Source organism: Lonchura striata, chromosome 2 (genome assembly GCF_046129695.1).
Source record: "Lonchura striata isolate bLonStr1 chromosome 2, bLonStr1.mat, whole genome shotgun sequence".
Taxonomy (NCBI): domain Eukaryota; kingdom Metazoa; phylum Chordata; class Aves; order Passeriformes; family Estrildidae; genus Lonchura; species Lonchura striata.
Genome location: NC_134604.1, coordinates 68,888,335 through 68,914,799, shown reverse-complemented (window position 1 = coordinate 68,914,799; position 26,465 = coordinate 68,888,335). Strand labels below are relative to the sequence as shown.

The 26,465-nt window shown below is 43.9% G+C and overlaps 1 protein-coding gene across 1 annotated transcript in view; it reads right to left on the bottom strand.

Moving 5' to 3' along the window:
* Window positions 1-214: 214 nt before the first annotated feature.
* Window positions 215-26,465, bottom strand: part of FLT1 (fms related receptor tyrosine kinase 1) — a 114,539-nt gene continuing 88,288 nt past the window's right edge. Inside the window, exons 17-30 of the mRNA XM_021541982.3 lie at window positions 23,482-23,620; window positions 18,476-18,580; window positions 15,887-16,000; window positions 15,023-15,111; window positions 13,108-13,261; window positions 12,593-12,690; window positions 11,944-12,066; window positions 10,742-10,853; window positions 9,071-9,170; window positions 7,654-7,759; window positions 7,430-7,560; window positions 6,956-7,040; window positions 6,025-6,116; window positions 215-1,281 (exon numbers count right to left, since the gene is read on the bottom strand). Coding sequence (XP_021397657.2) covers window positions 1,077-1,281; window positions 6,025-6,116; window positions 6,956-7,040; window positions 7,430-7,560; window positions 7,654-7,759; window positions 9,071-9,170; window positions 10,742-10,853; window positions 11,944-12,066; window positions 12,593-12,690; window positions 13,108-13,261; window positions 15,023-15,111; window positions 15,887-16,000; window positions 18,476-18,580; window positions 23,482-23,620 — 1,653 coding nt within the window. The 3' untranslated portion in view covers window positions 215-1,076. The remainder of the gene's footprint in view (window positions 1,282-6,024; window positions 6,117-6,955; window positions 7,041-7,429; window positions 7,561-7,653; window positions 7,760-9,070; window positions 9,171-10,741; window positions 10,854-11,943; window positions 12,067-12,592; window positions 12,691-13,107; window positions 13,262-15,022; window positions 15,112-15,886; window positions 16,001-18,475; window positions 18,581-23,481; window positions 23,621-26,465) is intronic.

The window sequence follows — 26,465 nt, the reverse complement described above, 5'->3', positions numbered from 1 at the left end:
CACTCCTGACCTTTCTTAGATGTTATACAAAAGTCTGCTGCAAATGAATGATACATTTTTATTCTTCTATATACTGGTAACTTAACGTGGAAATTTAGGTGTCTTCATAGAAAAGCTGCCCTAACTTTACAGGTTGTCTTGTGATTTCTAACTAATCTCTTCAAACTCTCTAGTGATCAATTAAAGTTTGTACAGTCTAGTAGCCATCCTGTCTTTTCAGACAGATTCCCATAAATAAAATACAATCAGTGCAGTGTTAGAAGGTCTGTGAGGTTTTGTGGACAGAGATTGGCTTTAACCTATCTGCCTTGTGGTTTGGTTCCAGTGTGTGCATGTTGGCTTACTCACAAAGTGCAAAACTTCATTTTCTTGGTTTCAGCAGGATTGTCCAAACTGAATTGGTATGTATTCCCTGTCGTTACAACCCTGGATCTGGTCTCAGCTTTCCTCTATCCTTGCCAGTTGTGTTTAGCAACACATTTTAAATTCTTGTCTTGCAAGGTTTCCTACTGTGTATACCATCTGGAGCAGTAAGATCCATATAATGCCTCATCCCCAATTAGCTTATTCAGTTTCTCCAGAGCATCAGCTCTCCCACAAGTTTCTCAAAGTAGTTTTTATAAAAAATACAGTTTGTGGTCTGTTTCTAGTTTCTATCTTCTTGAAGGCTCCTTTGTTTTCCAGCACAACACATACTTCAGGCATGGGGTGCAAATACCTCAGTGCCTAGTGCAGATTCACAGCTCTCTAGGGCTCCCATCTGCCTCTCCCAGTCAGGACAGAAATGACTCAAGTCTGAGCAGAGGCTGTAATAATGGCCTTCCAGGTTTTCCTGGATGCAGAAGCACTCAGCATTTTTAGTGAAAGTTATTGGTGTTGAGCATTTGGGAAAGTCAAGGTTTATATTTTGCTGTATTTTGAATATCTGTGCTGTGGTCTGTAGAAAAGCAGACCACTGGGATTAAGCCAATGATAACTTTTCAAGTTTTATGATAATTAAAATAATTTGGGTCAGAGTTTTTAAACTGATAGTGTTTCATGAGAACCTGTGTGTTTAGATCTTGGCCTAGAAGTACTTAAACCGGTGGCTGAGAATAGTGGACAGCAGAATTGTAGTCGGGAGGAGGAGAACGGCTGGCAATCACTTTCTCCAGCATTGCATAACCACAGGTGTGTCTTCGCTTGGAGTCACTGAGCTGGTCACAGCTGAAACTGCAGAAGCTTCTTGGCTTGGTTATTCCAGAAAGCACTGACTCCTTGCTCCTGCTGGCACCTTTAATGCTGGAATAGAGCAGTGTGATTGTGAGCTTTCTTAACATGTATAGATTTTTGTTTTAGTGACTTGAGCAAAGCTAGGTCACAAGTTAATTCTTACATGGTGGCAAGGGCACTGATGCAGATGGACTAGCTCCATGGGAGTGCAGCACAGAGGAATGAAGGGGAGCCCTCCTGTGTTCCCTGTGAGTCCCCTTTAAACAGAGGTGCTGGGAGTGAACATCGCTGTTAGAAGTGTTCCTGCATTGTTATCAGTCTTGCTGCTTGAGGGGAGTTATGGACTGCTTAGCCTAAGCTCTACTTGCTCATTTGTGGCTTGTGCTGGGGAGTGAAACTTTATTGCAGGGTGGAGTAGTGGGGAGTGTCTGGCAGCTCTGCTGGTGTTGAGGCAGTGTATCCCCATATCTAAATGTTTCTTCGTAAGGAAACTGGGGGTTTTGAGCAGGAGTGAAGTGATGGAAAGTCTCAAACATTGAGGCAAAAATAGAAAACTACTAATGTAAGAGTTCCCAAAGCTTAATGCTGGGATGAATTTCTAATACAAAGGGCTGATGTTTGTGAGGAAGGGCATGAGGTCTGGCTAGCTGTTCTTTTTTGGCTTTTGTCAGCTGCCATGAACTGCTCCTTTGAATTAGAATTTTCCTGTCCCTTTGTGGGAACTCAAAATGTCTCTCAGACATTTTTAGAGGTTCCAGGCCTTAGTCAGAAGCATTCTAGACCCTGGCAGACAGCTGAAAAACAGCTGTGATTTTAAGTTTGAGCCATGGAATGAATTGCCAACTTTGGAGGTGGAACAAGCAGTCACAAAAGATTAGAGAGTATAGTAAAAGTAGTTACAAAGTAGAGGAGAAATTTTTTTAGTATTGTACAGGGGAGTTTTAGCACATGTACAGGGGGGTTTTCACTTTGTACATGGGGGTCAGAAGTTCTAAGATGGAGGAAAGTGGGCTGATCCTGTTCTTCCTCCTTCCTTTTCCTTACCTCCATGTTCTTGGTGATGTTGGCACTCACAGATTGGTTTAGAGTAGAAAAACATTTGGCAACGTAGGTAATAAGTATTGGGGAATAATTGTAAACATGTTATACATAATATATCTTACAAAAGATAGCAGCAGCCCTGGGTGGGGGGAGAGACGAAGAAGACAGCAGATAGAGAGGATGTCAGGGTGTGTGTGTGCCTCTACCCAGACCGCTGATCAAATAGCCGCAGTCCAAGAACATAATCTGTTAGATAACTAGCAATAAACTGCCTTGAGACCGAACAGCTAAGCCTGCAGAGTTTTTCTTTGGAAGCACGGGTTGGAGGAGGAATTTCACCACCATATGAAACCCCAGAGCAAGGCCGGGGTTCTCACATCCCTTAAAAGGACCAGTTATCCTGTAGGCTGCCTTTTATAAGATGGCCTTTATTAAGAGGGGTTTCATGTCTTCTGGACAAAACCACTTTTAAAGGCATTGTTTTCCTTACGGCACTTTCTCACCAGTATTCAGCGATCACAGTACTTAAAAGGGCTCTTTCAGTAATGAAGAAGATTAGGGCAAAGAGAATTTTTGCACCATGGAACTTGGATACCAAAGATTTATCTGTAGGCAAAGGACAAGCCAGAGCATTTATTCCATCACTGTTTACATCTGAAATCCTAAAGTAAACATGTTGGACCACAGTGTCTAAAATTAGATTTCTTCCCCTGTGTTTTTATAAGTTCATGGACAATCCACTCCTCTCCATTTATAAGGTCAGAAACGTTGGCAGCCCTAATCTTGAATGTCTTTAAGACATTCAAAGCATCTGTTGAGGCTTGCAGAGCCTTGTGGACTATCTTCTTGCCAATCTAGGAATGTAAATTGGAAACCGTGTTTAGTTGGTCTTTAATTGGGATTGTTCATTGGAGGAAATGGCTGCTGGTTTCTTGCCTTCTTCAGGACCAGAGTGAGGTTAGAGGCTGGCTGCAGCTTTTGAGATGCTTGTTCCAGCTCACAGGAGGTGAAATTCTTGCTGTTTTTTCTGGCTTTATAATTTACACTGACTCAAGAGTTTGCCTCAGCCCAAGGATTTTGGCTTACTTGGGTAGGGCTTTTTCACCACTACTGAAAAGCTAGAAAAGGGTTGCACTTGGGATCCTTTCTACCTGTGAAGGAGCACAGCTCAGAAAACTGCCCCGAGACCTTTCTGCTGGGGTCTTTTACCTGAGGCTTTATATTAGGAAAAACCTACTTCTCTTCCTGCTATTCAGAATATAATTTTTCATCTCAGTGGCATTAGCAAGTCCAAGACACGTTGCAACTATTTGTGTTTCATGCTCCTGGCCACCACCTGGGCCTAAGGAGCTCACCAGGGTTTGGGCTGATGCTCTTTCCTATAGTGAAACCAAGGGTGAGCTTTGGCATTAGTGCCTTTCCCTAGGCAGGAGAAGTGGAAGCCCAAGAGGAGGTGCCTCTCCAGGGTCAGTGGGGTACCCCTGCACTCTCAGGTTGGCTCCATGCTCTGCTCTACCCTGGGCCTGGCTCGCGGTTTGGTCACACTGAGGAAGCACTGCTGCACATGCTGGCTCTCTCCTGCAGTCAAATGATCAGTTTCCCCTGAAACAAACCCTTGGAGAGCTTCTGGAGACAGGCAGGGTGCTCTGGGTTTGGCTCCTTCCACACTATGCAGTTTTTCAGCTCTTCCCAGTCTGAATCTTCCAGTGTTTTGTTACAGCAAAGGGATCTAACTGTAGGTAAGCTGCTGTCAAAGGGAGGTGAAACCCTTCCTCAGCCTGGTGCTGGCACCAGCAGCCCTGACCGTGAGCTGCTGCTGCTCGCTCAGAAACTGTTCTGACAATCTGGCAACCTGAATAAGCTCCCTGCAAGAAAAGCCAAACTGAAATGTCAGCACAAGAGTGAGCACAGGAGCACAGAGCAGGATGCCTGCAATGTGAGGGAAGAAGCAGGACTGTATATCTGCTTAAATCAGTTTCCATGTCTCAAACCCCTCCAGGCTCCACCTTGCTCAGTACAAATTTTAGGGTTATTTACTGCTCCAATTAATTTTAAGTAAAGGATGCTTAGCTAAGATGCTACCACTTTTAGGAATGTGTGCAGACTGAAGGGTCACTGCCGGCATTCACATCCATGAGTGCGTTTTGGCACAGCGCTACAGTACCACTTGTTTAGCTTGCAGGCCAGATGACCTTGTATGATCTCAGTCAACCACTCTGTTTTCCCAAGGATCTACCTTCTAGCAGCCACTGTTCAGATCAATTATTTTTCTTATCCAAGCATTCTTTTTCCTTCTGCATTTGATAATGCCCCTTAAAGCATTTCTGGAGGAATGCTTGAGACACCCTCTATGCATTCTGTGCCATGCAAAGAAAAAGGTATTTCATAAATTTTGTCTGGGGAGGTTGCCTAGTTGTCTCTGTGGCTGACAGCAGCCTTCAGAAATACACAGAGAAAAAAAATGAGTTAAACCACTTCTAGGGATCACTATATCCTTTGGAACCCTGTAATATCCACATATACTCCAAGCTCTCTAGTTCCTGGCTCCTCCAAAGACAGGATTCCACAACAGAGTGGCATAAAGTACCATAAAACTGCTCAGGAGTGTATTTTCTGCAAGGTCGAGGCAGGAGAAAGGGTTTCCCAGCATTTGTTTGGAGTGTCTTGCATTGCCCTATCTTTGCCACGCATGAGCAGCTTTGCCACTGCAGGCTGCTGCCAGCAGCACGTTTACCCAGCCGTGCTTTCCAGCCCTGCGAGCGCGCGCGCTCTCCTACACGTATTTCTGTGCGTTCAACCAACGCCCTCTAAGTCGCTGGAATTTTTCGTGAAGCAAGGTCTCTGCCTTGACTGCACGTTTCAGCCAGCTCTGATTGTTCTTTGAGACAATGCTACACCTCCCAGCCTGCCCAACTGTAAGGCACTGACAAGTTTGGTGCTGGCAGGATGGCAGGCTGGCCTTGACCTCCTGCCAGCATGAGATGAACGATGGGCTGGGTCTGGGCAGTCTCCGGGCTGGCTGAGAGCAGTGAGCTGAAAGCAGGACACTGCCAGCTTTGCAGCGGCTGGGAACTGATACAGCGCCGGCACTGAGAAAATAAACACTTCCCATTTACAGAGAGTTCATGTCAGTGCAACTCATTTCTTAGAGCAGCCCTAGTTCCCTGCTTGGGCAGCTGTCAGGAATTAGGTGGAGGAAGATGGCCAATATATTCAAGTGCGTAAAGGCAGGAAGAGAAGTGAGGCCCTCACATCCATCTATTGTAAATTTGCCACTTTAGCATCCTGAGCCCATGGGTGTTAAATGGGCCGTGCTTAGCTGAGTCATGGAAAAGAAGGGCAAAAACAAGCACAGGGGGCCTTGTCCCAGCTGGGGTGCCCTTGGGACTTGCAGAAACAACTGCAAATCCTTCACAGCCACACGTTCCTCCTCCCCTATTATTAAGGGCTTGTTTCCTACGGTTACCTGCCTCCTACCTCAGTTCAGTGCTCTCTGACACTCTGGCATTAAATTGAGCATTAGGTGGATCAATAAGTGCTAATAAATCATATTGCTGATGTGCATCAAAAGGGTTGAGGGTTATTTGCTTCTTCAAAGATATAGGTGTGGAAGATGATTGACTGCTGATTAAACGAAGCAGGACACACCTCAGCAAGAGTGTTTGCAGGGACTGGGGCCACCTCAGCTACTTTCATAAGGCATGATTTAACACAGGACCTTGAATTCTCCTTTGCCATCTAAAATCTGAGAAGGGAATGTAAAATACAGACCCAAAGAGTGTCCGTTTCTGCTTGCTGCCTGTCCATGTGAAACGTTTCAGTTCTTCTGGAGCCAGCACCATCCCACTGTCTGCTTGACAATCCTTGAAGAAAAAAGAAAGATGCAGTCCTGTTAGGTGTTAACTGTATTTACAAAGGACTCAGTTCCTCTTTGGTCTGATTTCCAGCATCCTTCTGGTAATTGATACTGAGACAACTCTAGGAGGCAGCAGCTCTGTGCACAGCAGCGCACAGGTATTTAATGGTGGCTTTCCAAACCACCCGTGCGTTGGGGTGCAGCAGGCAGGTAATGTTAATGCAGATCCAGGGTGCTAGAAGCGAAGTGTCTACATGCAGTCTGAGGCTCTGGCCAGCCATCAGTTCAACCCTGTGAGGACCACTGTGCCTTTCCCACCTCCTGCTGCTTAATGCCTTCTACTGAGTCACTAAAAGCTTGCCCAGCCTCTTAGCGATGCCTGTCCCTGCCAGGATTGGGTGTGTGTCCCACTGTTAGACGTGGCTCCAGTTTGTCCATCTGTTAACAGGTCTTGTTCCTACCAAGAACCCTCGGATGGAAAAGGGACCCACAGTCCTCCTTTGTGCACTACTGTTCAGATGAAAATCAAGATTCAAGGGATTTTAAGTGTCTCTCTCACACTGGTGAGACTCAGGGGGGACTCTGGTAGCTATACCTTGCAGACCTACAGGAACTGCCACTTCTTGTCAGGAAAGGAGAGTTTGCAGCCCATGACATGGCCAGCAAGGATCTCTGACCCTAGTTTGTAGGTCAGTGGGATAACCTCTTGTTGCAAGCTAATCCTGGACCTTGTATCAGTTAGAGCTGACAAAGCAGTAACCCCCCCATCCTGATTATCCCTGTATAAACCTGTCACATAAATAAAAAGAAATACATGGCATATCATTTGGCCCAGGAGTCACTTACATTAAATACAAGTGTTTCCTTCATGGGAAGCTCTTCAAATGTCTTTATACGCTGGGGGGTGTTTATTTTGAAAGTGTTTACGTATCTGTCCAACAAGAGAAAGAGGACAATTTTTGGTGAGAGTGTGAAGTGCACAAGCAGGAAGTGTTGGGTATTTCTCTGTTTCTTTAGGCAGTTCCCAGCTATCTTTGTGGTAGGTTGTACAAAAGGGACTTTTTAACCAGACCCCATCCAAATCTCACTCCCCAGTCCCGGGGTACACACAGCTGTGACTCTCACAATGCTTGTGCCCTGTGACCTGCAGGCTCCTCTGGGCAGGGGCACTCCAAAAAGCCACAGCTGTGGGTGACTCAGCAACTGAGGGGACACTCAGGCTACTCGTGGGCTGTCTCTGAGTGTTTTCTCCCACCCAGGGCTATGCAGCGATCTACCACCCCCAACAAACAGACACAGTCTTAATCTTGCTGATCTCACCTGACATTTTCGGTGCTTCCACAACTTGAGCTTGTAACAGGAAAATTTTCATTGCACAAAGGATCAGATGCAGGGGGAGACCCACTTTCTGTTGTAAATATTGTGCTGAGTGGTATGTAGTCTTTACCTTCCTAAATGTAAACAAGAAATAAAAGCCTTATTCCTGGGTCCACGTGGCCAGTTGCCCCTGCCTTGGTGACAGCATGCAGTTGTGACATGAATACCTGCTGGACATTTGCTTGCAGCAGGTCGCCCAGCTTTTTCACCAGCTCGGAGAACCGTGGCCTGTCGTTGGGATTGCTCTGCCAGCAGTCCAGCATGATTTGGTAACTGTGAGGACAACAGCAAAGTGAGCACACTGGTACCACAGTGTAACCTACAGCTCTGTTTGATCCAAGGCAGCACAGTCTTTGACATTTTGTCATTGATAGACAGACATAGGTAGGTAACTCCTCAACCTGCTTGGTTTTACAAAGATTCTCTCTAACACCATTGAGCCCTCTTCCTAAAAGTAAAGCAATAAACTTTCCACAAAAAAAGAAAACCTTCCTGCACATCAAAAGGATAATTAAGGCAACCAGTCATACTTCCTTTTTTTCATTCCTAATTAAGCATTAGACCTTCGTATTAAACATCTATTAACTGGCAATGTTTAGGTTAAAGTATCCTAAAGGCATCCTAAGATGACTTATATGGATGTGTCACTTCCTTGTATTGGTTGAGCCGAGCTTTCCTTCCTGCAATAAAATATGTGGAAGAGACAAAAAAAAAGCTCTTATCTACTGTCACTAGGATAATAAAATTAGTCAATGGGCAATACTTCCAGATAGGCATGGCTGGCTTGCATCCTTTTCTTCTGCTAGAACTATTTTTTTGTAACTGTTGCTATTTAGAGTCATGACATAGCACTCGGGAGGCCACCAAGACACCCGCACGTACTTGATTTTGCCTCCAGAGATAAAATACCCTGGACATGTTCATGGTCCTCAATGATTTGTGTCACAGGGTGAATGTTCAGTGTGCTGAATGTGCCTCCCCAGGCAAGGTGCTCTGTCCTGACCCACCTTGGTCTCCAAAAAAAGGTGCTGGCCATGCAGTAGCAGCTTGAGACCACCTGAAGGCAGGGGAGCAGGGAGTGATGGCTGACGTGGCAGTAAGGACTCAGACAACCCGGGCGGGGTGGCTGTGGGTCCCCATCACCTTCCTCTGCCATCAGACAGGGTGTACAGGAAGGGTGGGCCCTCATTACCCGAGTGATTGCGAGGAAGCCTCCACTGTCACTTCCTAAGTCAAGATGATGTTAATAATGTCACATTTCTCCAGCACTTATCACTCTGCATGTCAGTAAATATTAAACCTAGCAAGGAATGAATGACCTTCCTCCTCCTCCTCCTCCTCCTCCTCCTTGCTCAGCTTCCCTCAGAGCACAGCTCTGGTGATGCACTGGGCTCAGGTCCTTGTTGCCCCCTACCCTCTGGGAGAGTCAGGGGCCAGGATGGGGCGTGCACAAGAAGATACCGATGGAGGATTGGATTGTATTTCCTTAGGCTGGCACAGGGTACTTTTAGAGGCTGGAACATCCTCTGCAGGGCAGCCCAGGAGAGTGGGCAGTGGTACACAAGGCAAGCAAAGGCATCTTACATCTCCGCAGTCGCTTGCTCTGGGGCTCGCATTCTTGTGCCTTCCTTCAGCCTGCTGCAGAAATCCTCGTCTATTTGGACTCCGGGGTAAGGAGAGGCACCTGGAAGTGACATTGAGAGAATAATACATGCCTTGGGTACCTGTGGCCTCGCTGTGGCCCTATGCATCTCCCTCAATTGCTTGGGGTGTGCATCATCAGGTTGCAGAGCTGGGGGTCAGGGGGTGCCCCCTGCAGGGTCTGGCCCTGCTGGCTGCCACAGGCAGGGAATTGCTGCTTTTTGTGCTCCAAGCCCCAGTCCTTGGAGGCGGGTGTAAGATCAAGGCCACAGCTACTGGTGGTGCTTTCCTGGCCTGAATAGAAAAAATGCACATGAATTTCATTCTAACACTATCCCTTGAAAAGCCAATTTGGACTACTCCAAATTCTAGTGAGCACAATATTAACAAACCTCAAATGCCCAAAATCACCTTGAAAAAATTGAAATAATTGTTTTAAATGAGGTCACAGTACATTTGCATTGTTTTTCTATTTTCTGTATTTTTCAGATGCAGCCTGATTGTATTGTTGGTCCTTTTTTTTTTTTTTCTGTAGACAAAAAAAAGTCAGGAAAAGGGAAAACGAAAGGGGGAAAAAAAGGACCTTTCATAGAGTCAGAGAGTCACTAGGTTCAAGGAGCTGGGGCTTTAAGAAAAAAATAGCAGGTATTATGAGGCTGACCATAAAATCACAAGAGTTGGCAGGCTGACCAACAACATGTATTTAAACTAATAAATGATTGATTGTCCTGAGAATTGTATGGTATTGTTTCCTCTGCTGTTTGCCTCTTTTGTCAGCCTCTGTGTTGAACTCAATTAAGATTCTTCTATTCTGACAGTCATTGTTGTTCCCACTCAGTGTACATTTTGTATCCTGCCTTTTCCACATGAAAGAAAGGGGAAAAAAAGGCTTCACCAGGTTTTAATTTCAGATTGCATGCTCTAGTTCATCCTGTGGCATCAGTGCAGATGCTTTTTGCCTGCTGTGTCCAGTAGCCTGGGTAAGGGGGGTGCTGGTTCCCTCCTGGACTCAGGCTGGAAAGGGGGGTGACAGGATCTGAGACATGCAAACTGTGGGTTTGGCTTCCTTGCTCCCATAAGAGGAATAAGAAGCTTTTGAGAGAGCACTCAGCTTATGGCACTTGGTGTCTTGAATGCTGCCTGTGGCACAGGAGATGGTGCCTTGGTCCTGGGCAGCTGGTGACCCAGAATCACAGCTCTGTGTTATCCCACAGGGTCGCACATTCAATTAAAATGCTTTAAAAATTGCCTGATTTTCCTGGCTAGTGCCATCAGTCAGACAAAGCACTGTGACTGCTCTGGCTATGCTACCCTGTGTCCTCTGCCAAGGCTTTCTACAGGGAAAAGTGGGAAGCTTAGGTATTGCCCATGGCAGAAGCAGCTGGTAAAGTTCTCAGACAGCTGTGCTATCCTTTGAGGCTTTCAGCTTGGCAAATGAACTTCAACACTCTTAAAAGCACCAAAATTTCTAGTTCACAGGGGCATGATAATCCCTCTGCTTCTGATTTAGGTCTTTCTAAAACACCTGCCAAAAGATCATTGAAGGTAATGGATGTTTTTCCCAAGCTGCAGTACCTACTCCTGTCAAGCTCCTGGGGTGCAGAGTTAACATACCCAAGGAAAATATCTCCCACAGCAAGACCCCAAAGGACCACACGTCGCTTTTTGTATTGTAGATTTTATCAAATATGGATTCAGGAGCCATCCACTTGAGAGGAAGTCGAGCCTGGAGTAAAAGGGACAAATCTGACTATTATTTTCAAAGCCTGAAAGATTTTAATCATAGATGAATCAACTATATATTGTTATGTAAATAATTACCATTCAGGCAGGAACCTGTGGGATTTCCTTACAGGCAGTCAAGATAAACCCACCCTCATTCATACGCTTAATAAATTGTTGGAGTAAAAGGCTTTTTAAAAAAAACACGTGGCACAAAACACATTGGAACATTGGAAACCTGTGACCAGGCCTTTTCTTTTCAGGGATGTGGGAGTGTGTAGGAGCAGAGGTCTCTTGCCAGCATCCTAGAGACAGGGCAGAAAGCCCTACATGCAAGCACCAATCATTCTGTAATGATATTGGAGATATTCTGGGGGAAATTTACAGAGCCAGAATTGCAGGAGCACATCAGCAACCCTTGAAACCCCCTCAGCACAGGTTGTTAGGGTCTCCTGCAGTACCAAAGCTGTGTGAACATTTCCCAGATAATTTGCAGTGCTGTAGAGCCTGGAAGCTATTTACAGATGTGGGAATAGCTGGCAGGTGGGTGAGACCTCCAGAAGGAGACTTTCTGCATGACTGCAACGTCTACACCAAATTCCCATGGCATGGTTGGGTGCAAGCACAGTTTGCTGGCCCAGCCCTTCAGGGCAGGGCTGGCAGGGCAGTCACTGCTGCTCTCTGCAGCGGGGGAAAAAAACAACAAATAGGTGCTGGAGGAGCAAGTCCTGCTCAGCTGCTCCACAAGGGTGCCACGAGCACTGGGGGGTACACACCTTCTTTTGGAGGGGCTGTTTTCCTTGAAGGAAGTCTACAGAGTAAGGGGGTTATGGTGAGCCAGCCAAGAAATGTCTAAAAAACGAAGTATTAACAGGGCAAAGCTGTGAAGCAGTTAGCATGTCTAAGCCTTATGGCTGAGAATTGAAATGCTTCCCAGACCCACAACACATCTGGACAGCTTATTGTCACATAAAAACCATGACAGATTTGAGTTCTTAAATTTGGGAAATGTGAATGTCTACAGAACGTTTTGGTGGACAGTTTGAAATGACATGTTATAAACATTTGAGTAAATAAACAGCATCTTGACTTACATCTCCTTTTCTCACATAATCAGGATTCTTATAAATATCTCTTGCGAGGCCAAAATCGCAGATCTTCACAACGTTGTTCTCAGATAAAAGGATGTTTCTGGCTGCCAGGTCACGATGAATGCACTATAATAAAACAGTTTCACAATCAAACTGCATTTCCTTATTCCTGCCCACAAATTTCCTGTCTCCCATATCCTTTTAAAATTTTATAATTATTATTGTTATTTTTATTATATGTAATTTTTTTAGAGACGTTGTCTGTAGTTTACATGAAGTTACTGTAAACAGCTGTAATTATTTTTTTAAAAATTAATAAGTCCAGAAAGTGACAAATTTGTAAGCCCTTTGACATTTGCAGGGCAAGAGCTGAATCATTTGGAGCTTCCTAATATATGTTGAAATTAAAGAAAACCTTACCACACCCAAAAGATCTTGCCCAAATGAATGAGCTTGACCCACTGCCTTCAGTCATGATCCTGTGTTTATGGACTATGGATACTTGGATAAACACAGTTATATTTATAATGCCAAGAGGAAAACGGCTCTTCCTTTGGGACCTCTCCCAAGGAAGGTGTCACTACAATGTAGACATGATTTCAACTCTGAGTCCTGTCCTTTGGCAGTGAAAAACCCTCAGTACAAAACTCACCTTTCTGGAGGAGAGGAACTCCATGCCTCTGGCCACCTGAAAGCTGTAAGAGATCAGATCCTCCATAGTGAGGGGTAACTTGTACAGGTCATCAGCATCTGCAGAGATGGAAAGCAGGGTTTGTAACAAAGATAGCTCACAGGCAATTGTTTTCCCCTTTTCTTACAGACCCCATTATTCCCATAAATTCAGTCTTTATGGAGGGGTATTTGAAGGTCAGCCCACTGTCACTGGAAACAAAAATAGTGCTTGCTTTACTCCCCATGCTTTGGACACTGCTGTGTTTTCCCCGAAGATAAGGAGCAGTCAGAACAAACAATCACACATTTTCCTGTCAGATTTAGTAACCCTGGAAATAATCTTTTTTTAAATCTTCTCCCCTCTGGACATGACCCTCTGAGCATCTCCCACGGATGTTTATTAGGGTGATAAATGAGGAAAAAAATTTCAGGGATTCACAGTATGTTGTAAAAATATCACAGTCCGTGTAGGAACAGGAAGGAATTAATACCTACCCTCCTCGTCCTCCTCCACATCACTCAGACTTTTATCTTCCTGGAACCCAGAGCTCGCAAAGCTCTCCCTGCTGGTGACACTGGCCAGCCTTTGTTTTTTGCTTTCCACTGACTCAACATCCTTTTTCACTGGCTCTCCCTGCAGAGAGGAGTCCTTCAGACAAAAAGAGAAGAGGTGCTACATCAGAGCAGTGGAGGGTGTGGGGAGGGACCGAGCTGGACTGCCGATGCCTTTCTGCCAGGCTGGTGGTCCCTGTCATGTGTGGTCACATCTCTCATGGGCAGGGGTGTCCAGTGCCACTGTGGCGTGCAGGTGCTGGTGGCAGGGCTGTGCTCCACCAAGTCATCATCCCCAGAGGGCAGAAATTTGGTGGCTTGGGAGCACCAGCACATGATTTTGGGGTAACCAGGGCAGTGGGCTATCTCTGCTGCAGTGAGAATTTGCAGGGTGTATGGATAGACCTGGCTGCTGGCTGTGCCTCAGCCTGAAATGAGACATCTGGAAGGGCGCATTTCTCTCCAGCAGACAGAGAAGGAGCATGAAGAAGTGGGTTGGGAAGGTTGTGCTCACAATGGAGGTATTCCAGGCCTCTCAGACCTTTGGTCCCAACCTGCTTAAGACATCTGTCTCTATGTCCCTGCACACATGGCTTGTAAGCCCTTTCCATGAGGAGCAAGGACACTTGGTGTTTGAAACAGCTGCTGTTGGAAGTGTTTGCCTCTCTTCAGTGCCTCAATCCAATGATTTCTTCTTATGGACCATCTTGTGATGGTTTAATGGAACACATGCAACACTGTTTGGAAAAAGCTCTCTCACTGCTACCTGTAGAGCAGCCTGGCTGCCTGGCCATAATCTTGCCCCCTCTTACTTTTTTTCTTGTCCTGCAACCATCTCTATTCCCTGTGCATGCTGATGCAGAGCCAAACTTCCACCTCCTTCCTGCCCAGGCAACCTTCCCAAGGGTGCTGGAGCACTGGATGTGGGAGCAGGGTTTGGGAATGACTCCACTCAGCATGGACCCTGCCCAGCCATGCTCCCTGCTGAGCATCCCACTATGTAGGAGGAGCAAGGTGCTGTGTCTCATGTGGAGTACAACATGGACAGCCTTGGGAACAGAGACTCAGCAAAGGCCGTTCAGAGGGGGATGTCCTCTCGGGGGGACTCTCCCACAGAGCCCTCCCAAAAAAAAATCCCTGAGATGCTGCTGAGCTTTTGGCACAGCTGAGCAGAGGTTTTGAGACCTGGTGTTCTGTATCCAGGCTCCTAAGTCTCATGTCAGAGCCCTGGATCATTTGGAGGATTTTTTCTGGAAAAATTGGAATTTTCTGGGGCATTTGGATTTAGGTTTATAATAAGAAACACATCATGAGTTTGATTCAGAGGGCTGTGGGATGTGAGGACAAGACTCTAGTCTCTTTTCCTCTTGATAGCTCTTCTCCTCACACAATAATAAGATTACTTGTAAATCTCTGAATATTGGGCTCTCTTGGGACATGAGATTTAATTGTTATTATCTTGTTTGTGCTCCCAGTAGTACTGAAATAAGTGGGCAAAACCACTTCCTTTGTCTTTGCTGACCTCAAGCTCACCAGGAATGGGTTCATCAAAAGCAGGGCAAGAGCACATGGGGACACTTTGGATAGGATCCACTTTCCCTGGCTGTAGATGGCTCCAGCCAAATTAGTCACAGCAGGCTCCTTGCACAGTCAGGGAGGGAGAGGTGAATCCTTTCTTGGCACAACACATCCCACACCAAATATTAATATAGGTCAGGTGAACTTCATATTTCATCCAAAAGTAATTTCTCTCCTTTGGTAGAAGAGAGTCTGAGGAGACCAGTTCAGAGCTGACATCTACATTACCAACACTTACATCAGGTAAGATGAACCCTACCAGGACCATCTGCCTCCTCACCTTGTTAGAGCAGAAAAGATTCCTTTTGCTCTTCAGATAATCTGATAAATTCCCGTACTTGCAGTATTCAACAATCACCATCAGAGGCCCTGGGCAATTAAATTAAAAACAAACAAACAAACAAACAAAAAACATTTTGAGCAGCATAAAGCAATAAAAAGTGGCATCAGTTCTGAGAACTGCCCATAATTACATGCCCATGACAACAACTTGAGTCCAGAATAACTGGAACATGTCCTAAAGAACTAGAAGGCTGCTTGAAGGACACTGCACATAATCAAAACAATACTGCTTCTGGAAATTAGGGCAGGGCCTAATTTTGGAAAGCTGGGTCTTGAGTCTGGGTCCTGAGGGACACTCTCTTTCCTCTTTGGGCAGTTCAGACTGGAGTCTCACAGCCCACACACACTTGTTGAACTAAAATAGGTGACATATCTAAAACAAACAATCTCCCATACTGGTCTTTTGATTTTCTTAGTGTGGTATCATGGAGGATTTTACAACAGCTGCATTGTGATTCAGGGCCAGCAGCTGATATCCCTTTTTCCCAGCCTCTCCAGATCATGTTTAACTTGAGTTTGAGCAGTGGAGTGAAGGAGATAAAGGACAGCAAGTGGCATATTCCTAAGTTCACACTTCATCTATTAATACTAAAAGAGAGTTTAAAGAGTGGAAATGTTTAATCACTCCATTAAATGACTGAAAATCTCTTTTTCTTGTCCTCTTTTTTTTTTCCCACCAAGTACGGGATTAACTTGAATATAAAAGCTCCTAACATGGCCTCTAGATGAAAACAACATGGGTCACTGGCTGTTATTGGGAGATAATCCAAACCCATTTTCAGAGTGGTGCAGATTTTTTTACCTCCATTTTTTGTGCAAGCTCCCAGCAAATTAACAATGTTGAGATGATGACCAATGTGGATTAGGATTTTCAGCTCTGTCATCAGTGCTTTGTACTCACTTGCTGTGGCCCCTTCTGTAAATACAAAATAAAAAGTCAATGTGAAAAGGCAAAGTACTGGTCCTGCTGAGCTGTACCATTTCTCGTTACTTTCCACTGAAATAATCTCCATTACTGGATGTATTGCTGTTCTCTCCCTATTCCTCCCTGCTCAGCATCCTCTTGGTTGCAATCAAACCCATAAAAAGAGTCAGGCTCAACTTCCTCCCAGTAGACTCCATCCTATTCAGAACTGAGATTTTTTTTTTTTTTCATTAATAGTTCTGATGTTTCAGCCAAAAAAAAAAAAAAAAAAGAAAGAAAGAACAAATAAAAAGGAATTTCAAGATGGTAATTAATTCTATCTAGAACTGGTTTTATCTGACCTGACTTCAGCTATCTAAGGGTTATATACTACCCGGAACTAATCAACATTTTAAGGGGTCAGTGGCAAGAGCAAAGTATTTCCAGAAGCTGCTGCAGCCATCAAGTTTAGCTGTCTGTATAAGAGAAAGATTAACTATCCCTGGGTGATGCCTGCCTGGTTCTGTTCATTATGTAGGAAGCCTGGAGATAGATTAAGGAAGTAAATATGAATTGATTAAAGTGAAGTGACTGCATCTCACCCTTACCAGTCATGATCAATAATAATAGGAATGACGTAAGAAATCCCTCAAATAGATCCAAAACATTCTATTTAGTGTTGAGTGAAACTTCTCATTTCCCCTGAGCAATTTTTTTTTCCTGCAGGATTTGATTTTGTTAAGAAAACAAGAAAAAACCATATTGCTTTTTGTAGGCCCAAAAGGAATTTTTCAGTTTAGTGACACCAAGAGCAAGAAGAACAATCCTGTGAAAAAAACCCTTGAGCTGGATCTTAAAGGGCTTAGTTTCAACACCTGAATGGAAAGTTTTTCTTGGCGTCCCTGGCAAAACTTGTCTTTTAGTTGGTGATCTGCTATTTGCTTGTATGGGTGGTGACACCTCTCCTCCACCACATGGGAATCCTGTGAGGATAAGGCCTAATGACTGACTGCTGAATTCCTGCATAATCTAGTGAGGACACAAGGAATGAGGCAGATCTCCCTGTGCTTTAGGTGAGATACTAAAGATACGAAAGGTCTGGTCACCACTGGCTCTCTTCATTGTCAGCAGGGCTGAACAGGACGCAGCTCTGTATACAGGAGTCTGCCTTAGGATGGGATGAGCTGTTGTCTCAGCACTGCCAGTGAAGGGCATTTGAGGGACTAACTCAGATACAAACATCTACTCTGCACGTGGACATGTGGATCCCACCAGGAAGACTTCTTGCAGCTGCCTTCTGCTCCCATCCATTCCAGGAGCACCCACTGCTCCTTGGTGGTGCTGGTGGCACAAGAAGCCTGTTCATGTACATAAAGAAACCCTGGATCCATCAATCCACTCCAAGGGCTGGAATTTACATGTAGACATCTCCTGGTAAGTGATAAGTAAGCATATGTGAATCTGGGAGCCACTGGCTAAGATGGATTCATTAAAACTACACCTGATCAGAGGCAGCAGAGAGCATTGGGGTTCCAAGCCATATTGGCAGAACAGGGAATGTGTCCTGGCAGAGAAACAACACCAGAAAGGATTCAGGGATTAAGACAGATAAGCAGTGCAGCATAAACTTCCGGGGCAATTAAAAAAAAAAAAAAAGCTGCTCTGATCCTTACACAAATAAAGAAGAGAAAGCTTCTTAGCTTTCATAGGGGGGGATGACAAAGGAAGGATGACACTGGGACTCTGAGTTTGGGAATTCAATTACAGCTGCAGCAAGCTATGACTGAATATCATCCTGCTTACTAACATCCCAAGTGCCCTCTTCAAATTAATGAGGGGGCTTTGTCCTTTCTGCTCCAATGAGAAAGGTGGCAGTGAATAGCTGGGGGATGATTTTACTTTCAGATGAGCACTGGTGTATGAACAGTGCTGGCAAATCCATTGCACAACCTCGGTGTCAGCATCCTAAGCACAGCGTGATGTACCTGTAGCCAGTTTGGAGGGGACACAGTTGCACAACACCACCAAGATTTAAACTGCTCAATGTGTTTAGCTTAATAAAAGGGCCTTCATGAAGAAAAATCATTATAAAACCTAATGGAGAAGGTTAAAATGAGATGCAAAAGTCAGGCATATGTGAATGAGACATAAGGCATCTGGTTTTAACAGTAAGGTGATAATTCCTTGGAATGAATGACCAGGGAAAATATGAAAGCTTCTATTCAAGTGTCTTTACATCAAGACCTTATACTTCAGCTAAATTTAATTTACAGCATTTGGTATAGAGTCAGTCGAGCATAATGGTATGACTTTTTACTGAGAATGCAGTTCTTATTTCATTTGTGGTGGTCCTGCAACTTGATTTGTACATATTTTGGAGGCTTCAAAAAGTTATTGGGGAAAGCTTTTGCTTTTGGCAGAATTCTATTTAAAATGCCCCACTGTATAAGGCATCATTTTTTCCAGTGCAGCTTTGCGGCAAGATACCTTTCAACATTTTCACAGCAACTATTCTGCATGTCGGTGATTTCCTTATTCCAAAGGCAGACGCTTGTACCACCTTTCCAAAAGCTCCATGTCCAAGAGACTTTCCTGTAAAGAAAATAAAGTGGAGAGATACATCTTGGTAAAAAAAAAGGAATCCCATCAGCAAATGTCTTCATAGATGATGAACTGAAAAATGCACTTTCCAATGAGTCCCATAGTTATATTTCGAGCATATAGCTGGTTTAGGTTTTTTGGTTTATTGGGGTTTTTTTTAAAAGTAAGCAGTCAACCTAGAAGACTGAGTCATCAGAGGGAGCAGGTGATATTAGTAAAAATGTCACTAAATGAATGCAACCATTCTGTGGAGGTACACTAGCTTCAAAGTTGATTTTTTCAGTCCAGCTCTGCCAGAGGAAGATTTAGTTCCTCTTTTCCCTGAGCACACTGCACCATGCTGCAGCCTGTGGTGCTGCCAGTTATGTCCTTAACAACACAGACCCACTTCCCCTTTTACAGAGTGTTCACATAGAGAACTCTGGCTGCCTCTGCCCTGCTACAGAGGCTCTCAAGCTTGGTCAGGGAGATCTTGTTGACATAGCAGCTCTAGCAATAAGTTTTATTCCCCAATAATTTTTCAGATTGCTTTTGTACTTCACTGTCAGCAGAACCCAGCTACCAAAGTGGCTAACAAGAGTACGGCAGCAGGAACTGCTGTGTAGAAAAGAGCAGAAAATAACAGTCAGCTTTTCATATAAAAGCAAAGGATAATGTACCATATATGTGTTTCTCAGATATGCACATGTGGCATGACCATCTCCACATGACAATTTCCTGTTCCTGTGATGAACGGGACCTGTTTGACTAGCTGTCATGTGAACATCTATCTTGTTGGTATCTGAGTGAGAGATTAATCCCACTCAGATACTTGCAAACAGAGAAAAAGAGCTGCTGTCTGTAACAGTTTAAATCAATACTGCCTTTTATGTCATATCTAAACTGTAATTCTCAGTATGTCTGTCAGTAGAAGCAAATACCATATGTTATAAAAGCAATGGAAAAATGAAGTGGAATATGCTAAGCTAAAAAAATACCCCAGAAAATTATTTCCACCCTAGATGCGCCAAAGTGTCATTTTTTACAGCAAATAAAAACCACAAACAACTTTATATATATGACTGAAAAGCATTAACAAACTGACCTTGGTTTGTGAAGAGCTTAGTGTTTGATAGAGAAATACAGATGAATCAGTGTGCATCTAAAAACCTACTGTCACCTTTTTCATTTACTGCATATAGATTCTTCAATCAGCAGATGTGCTAGGGAAGCATCATTAAGACTCAGGTCTCAGTTTTCTTAGTGAATTGGTGGTTTTAGTCCTTAACGTTTTGACTGTCCATGGTTTTTACAAAGAACTTTCAGTTTGAGGTCCTATGAAACCTGCCATTCCTTTGTTTAATCCATAGCTTTAATCTGTTTCCATCACTGTTAATTCACTTCCCACGTCGTGATAACCTACTTAGTCACCACTTGGAAAACTCACCAGCTCATAAAGCTGCACAAAGCTGCTAACCTTTCAGAAAGGAGAATGAGCTCTGGAAACAGCACTTCCTTCTCTAAACAGTGGTGTGATTCAATGGGAAACTGCAACAACACTCAGTCTTGCTGCTCTGCTGCTGTTTGTACCCTGCTGAATAGTAGCACAGGACAGGTCTGCTTTAACTTTACATCATGTAGATCAAAACACCACAGTTTAGTATGCAATTTGTGGCTGTGGTTGTTCTTGCATTGTCCTTCTGTGGACATTCAAAGTAACTACAAAATTATTAATCAGACTAATATTAAGTTGTCCAGCTGTCTGAGCAGTCATTTTATCATAGCCTTTGTGCAGCTACGCTGGATATGTTTGGGGTAATGCTCAGGTATGTAATGCTGCAGCATTTAGATCCAGACCAGTGAAGCAAAGTGCTCTACTTAAGTTTTCCACACTTGACTTGGATTTACTGGGCCACTCAGAACGCATTAAAGTGAACATACGCCTCAGTCAAGGAGTTTTGGATCAGGAGATTTTAGTTTCAGTCCTATTCTAGCAGGGTCCTTCAAGCATGTCAGTTGCTGGAGCCGGACCATTAGCAAAAAACATTTGCAGACACCGCACCCTATGTCTGTGGGAAGGCACAGGCTCGAAGGTGTGCTCATTTCTCAGATTCATTGCCACTTCTTGAGTCATCTGGGTTTTCCCCACGGGTGGCTTCATGTTTTCCATTATGTTTCACAGGACAGCTGTGCATGTGCAGGAGAGTGGGAAGTGCTGTGCTTGGTGCCAGCGCCGTGCGCTTGCAGCGCGCAGGAGGGAGCGGGAGCTCGGGAAGCCCACTGCCACCAGTGCCTGTGACACGGTGCTGGAGCCAGCAGCCACACTGCCCCGGGCCCTGATCCTGGCACCAGCACTGTGCCTCCCCTCCAGACTGGGCAGGTCAAGCCCAAGCGGGAGGGGAGAAGCACACGATGGCTCAGCTAACGCAGTGTGTTAGTGCCAACCACACTGACAGTGATTTACGGCACCAGCGGTTTTGTGCCTAGTGAAAAGATAAGATTTTATTCTCAGTGAGACTAATCTAAGCTGAATGTTAATTACCCTGACTTCAGTGATGCCCATATGAAATTTCCTGTAATGTCTGTACCTCTTACAGATGAAGGGAGAGTCCCGTTATATAAGCATTGCATTACAGCCGTGGGCTGTGTGTATGCATGTTGGAGGAACACACAGCAAAAGAGATGTAGGCTGAAAGGAGAGACTTCTTTGAAAAAGTTATAATAAATATGTGTCCTGGAGGATAAGTAGGTGGAAAGAGAAAAACAGTCACATCAGATGCTGGAAGGGTTGCATTTCTAAGTAAAAATATTTTTTAAAAACCATAGAAGCACATTTTGTGTTTGTGAGACACTAATCTTCAGGGATTGCCAAGGTTATTCAAAGACTGAGCCAACTGCCATGTAAGCAGGATTTGCACTGACCTAATCTAGCATACTGCACATACACAGCTTCTTCAAATCTGGTTCTCATTCATTGTCAGCATTCTTTATTTGTTTACACCAGTTCTTCCACTTTTAACTCATTCTCTGGTCATTGTTCGTCACCTCTGGACTCCAAACACTAACCCTGAAAAGCATGGGATTTTCTTTGGTGTTTACATTCCATTTCTATTTGTTTCTTTCCCAGTGGTCACACTGTCTGCACATCAGTCTCTTGGTCCATCGCTGTAAGAAAATAGTCTGAAGATTGAAGTCACTCCAGCACAAGGTTCCAGCATTCCCAGAATTATGTATGACAATTATAAATCGAGAGCAATATATTTCAGCTGTGCTTATCCACATCTGGCCACCTTGTGTCTTCTGGCAGGCAAATTAAGTGTGGTCCTAATTTTGCATATGTTATCCAAGCTTCGTCCCTGATACCCAGGAGACAGGAGGAATCTGTTACAGCTTCTAACTAGAATGAAAGGATTTTCTAGACCTTGCTGTAGGACAAATGTAATGCATGCCTGAAAGAACAAACAGCACTATAGCAACGAGGCTGTGCTTATCACTGACATTTTAATGTTGACCTTCTTGCTAAAATCTGTGTGGCTTCTGGAGGGATTAATCAACTTCAAAATAAGGTCCCTTCCCCCCTTCCCTTCTCATCAGCCCCACGCTAGGTTTATTAAAGAATGGTCCCAAACCCATGCCTTTTGCTGGGACATCTACTGGGGAGCTGGCTGTAGGCTTAAAGTTTTCAAGGGTATTTATTTATGGGTGGACTTACATGTCACATTCTTGCTCTTTATGATGCAATAACAGAATATTCATAAAACTGCAGCACAGAGGGAAAACAAGGAGGTTGTGCTGGAAAAAGAAGGAGAGGGAGAAACAGGAAGGGGTGAAGAATGAACTATGAGGGCCCATTTGTGCACAGGCTTTTTTCCAAGTTTCCAGGTTGAAGGAGGGGAAGAAAACCATAGAATCATAGAATATCCTGAGTTGGAAGGGACTCACTAGGATCGTCCTTGTGGATGATCATAGTCCTGGACAGCACAATTCCAAGCAGCACACCATGTGTCTGTGAGTGTTGTCTAGATGCTTCTTGAGCTCTGTCAGGCTGGTGCTGTGACCACTTCCCTGAGGAGCCTGTTCCAGTGCCCAATCACCCTTTGAGTGAAGAACCTTTTCCTAATATCCAACCTAAACCTCCCCTGACAGAACTTTAGGTCATTCCTGCAGGTCCTGTCACTGGCACCACAGAGAGGAGATCAGTGTTTGCCCTTCTCTTCCCCTCACAAGGAAGTTGTAGCTGCAGTGAGGTCTCCTCTCTTCTCCTCTTTTCCAGGCTGAACAGATCAAGCGACCTCATCTGCTCCTCAAACAGCTTCCCCTCTAGACCCTTCATCATTATTATAGTGAATCACCAAAATTACAGTAAATGCCAAAGGTCAGGCTCCTGATTCTAGAGAGAGAAACATCAAGGTTGTCAGTCTGATTTGGAATTCTTTGGTGGCTCTTTTTGTGTCATGTTTTAAGTAAATCAGTTTCCAAAATATAGAATGCATCATTCTTGTCTATATTCTCCTTCTGTGGCCAGGTGAACAACTTAATAGATGAGGGAAAGGCTGTGGATGTTGTCTACCTGGACTTTAGTAAAGCCTTTGTCATCATCTTCCACAGCTTTTTCCTGGAGGAAATTCATGGTTTCATTTCATCTTAAGGGTCTTTTCCAACCTAAATGATCTCGTGGTTCTATTTTCTCTTTCCTACATGAAGTCCAAACATACATGTGAAAAGTCAAGTAGACATGGTCAGTCAGTGCTAAAGGCTGTAATTCATTCACAGATCAGCACTCTCAGTGTGGAACAGATCACACCAAACCTCACAGTACATTGTGCTGAGTGCCCAGAACACATCCAGCTCCTCTTTACCCATAGTTACAGATACAATTAATCCAAACTCTATATGGACTATTCCAATATTACCTAGTTTTAGCCTTTCTCTTGCAATTTCCCACTTGCTGGCATCATAAGGTAGACGTTCACATTGCTCATCTAAGGGGACTTCATCAGGATCCATTATGATTGACAGGTAATGATTGGTCTTCATTTCAGAGGAACAAGGCTAGAAAACAAAGACATTGCAAAATGAAAACGAGGATTAGAGTATCTGTCAGCATCTTCTTGTTTGGGCCAAGGGCTCCAAGTTAATTTTGTTCACAAGTCTGAGTGTTTCACTGCACACTGGATGGTTTGCTTATGCTCTCTTTGGCTTTTCTATATATTGCAAGAGTTTTTATATAAAAGAAGCTCCTTCCTCTAGCTTTTCTCCCATCTGGACATACCAGTTTCTTCAATGAAATCCATGTGGGTCTTTATTAACATATGGTGTTATGACACAGGCCCTCTGCACCGTCAGGAGAAATACTTTCAGCAAGTGACTAAACATTGCTGATAAAAATAACTTTCCTTCATGATTGTGCAAAGCAAGGAGTGGCTACATGCAACAGATGGAGTTCTACTGCCAGTGTTTATTTGTTCCATATATCCCACAAAGATAGGTCATATGTGGTTAGAGATTGTGCAAGACAAGTCGTCAGGACACTGGACATTGTACACTTAACAAATTGCTGACAAATTTATAGGATTTTTTATTTTGTTGGTATAATTTCTGAAAAATTTGCTCAAACCATTTAAGTCTGGAGGCATTTATAAACAGCTGGACTCAAACACATATTTTACAACATAAATTTTCAAATTAATTTGCCAGTTTAGTTTCTCCTGAGAAAATGGATTATCTACTTCATGTGAGAAATATAAAGAAAGATGAATCTGATCTGAAAGTTTCCTGCAGTTCATCCATTTTGAAATATATGTTCCTTCAAAGAGCATCAAGATTTCCATTCTAATCTACTGGCCTTTTCTTGGCACAGGAGTGTCTTTCTATAGAAAAGGTCTAGTGTTTGCCATAATTTCCTGGCTATTAGTTGGAATTTATGGGAAATCTGCATAACTGAACCTGAAGGTGTTGCTTTTCCTAAACTTGTGGAAGTAGCACATGGACAAAGACCTACAAATACCACAAATATACAGATATAACCACATATTCTCTTTTCAATTATTTGTTTCAACTGCCTCCTCATACTTTAAACTTCCCTCCCCTACAGCTTGGAAGTATGTCCCTAATATCTGCATTTCTAGGCATGTTTTTTGAGAAGGATATTCCCAGCAGTGCATGCCTTGATTACAAACACAACTACATTAAAATTACATTAATTAACAACTGCTGTTCTAGTTGCTTTTCATCTGCCCCGAACCCATACATTTTGTCCCAAGAAGGATGCATTGATACTTGGGAAAAAGTTAGGAGGCTTAAAGCTTGGCTCCAAAGCATCCTCTAAGTGTGGAAACGACATGGATAAGTGTGGTATGAGTAGAAACAGAAACTTGTTTGGTGGTCCAGAATGGTAATTTCTAGATAGAGATGTGTGCACTGGAGTGCTCCTACCCATCACTTTAGAAGAGCTTTTACGTGGACCCATCCCAGAAAAAGCAATAGGTGAGTGGAAAATCCGGGCATTTTCCCCACAGTTCTTTCTTCAGATGCACTCAATATCAAATTTTTGGCACAAATAGAGATTTTAAGGAACATTTTCAATGATGAAAAATTGTTAAGGATATAATCTGTCCCTATGTGCATCACAAAGAGGTTTTAAGTAAATGCTCTTGGAGAGCAAAATTTTTCTGTTGTGGCAACATAATTTTAATACATAAAATTTAGTACATAAAATTTAATTCAGAGCCAATGCCAGACATAAATCTTTGAGAATAAGGGTTTATAAGAGAAACACAGAGAAGACCATAAGCATAGACTAACACTAATTGGAAAGTTGCCTCAACATGTCATTTAGTTAAAGTCCCTTGTTCTACATGGTATTTTTATTATCTGATGATATTTTTATTTTCTTTTAACAATCTAACAAGTTTCAGTCTCATAAAAAATAAAATTAAAAAAACCTGCAACCCCCTTGCTACACTTAAAGCTTACTTTTTCCCAAGATTTGCAGTCACGTTATAGCTTGCTTCATCATTACTGCTGAGCATTCAGTACTGGTCCCTCTTGCCTTGTAATTTCCCTTACAGCTATGAAGTTTCTCCACAGCTTCAGCTGACCTCTGCTTTCCTTTCCCCCTCAAACTCCCATGCATTTCTCCTCACCAAAGCTTGCAGCAGGAATGCAGGCAGAGTGACTGCTGCCACACTGCCCTGATTTGGAGGTCTAGTGCTGCTTTCCCATCAGTCAATAAAACTCCTTAGTACCCAGCCTAAGACACTGGCAGGCCGTAATGCAGGTTGAGATGACATGGTCTGTCAGGCTAGAGTGGATCTTCAGCAGCCATCCCTCAGCCAGCTGGGGCACACCCAGCTGTGGTGGCTGTGAGCAAATCCCTGTGGAGCTCTGTGTGATACCCCTGGGCTGGTGGTGGTGTGGGAATGAAGAGAGGGGGCACACAGCCATTTCTCAGCTCATGCCTTACAGTGCCCCAGTACCTTCCCTCAAATCCATCTGCTCGTGCAGGTGACACTGAGTTCTTCCTGCATGACTGAGGAGTTGTATTTTGTGCTCAGGAAAGCTGCCATGGCTTAGCCTGCACACACCATACAATGCAGACAGGGTGCTGTCAACAAAAAAGGGTTTAAAACCATCACAGTCAGCCTTGGACAAGGAGGGGCAGCTGCAGGGGCAGTTAAATTTGTCATGTTGGTACACGATCATCTTCTCTAGAAGCTGCACCATCAAAACTCCTTCAGCAAAGTATCACTTTGGAAGTGATGTAATTATACCAGACACTGTGCGAACCAGACCCCAGCACATTCCATGAAGATCTGTCATTCCCACTCACTCAAATCTTCAAAGACATTAGGATGCCAAACTCCCACAGTTTTTAGAGGGGAATGAGGATGCCTTT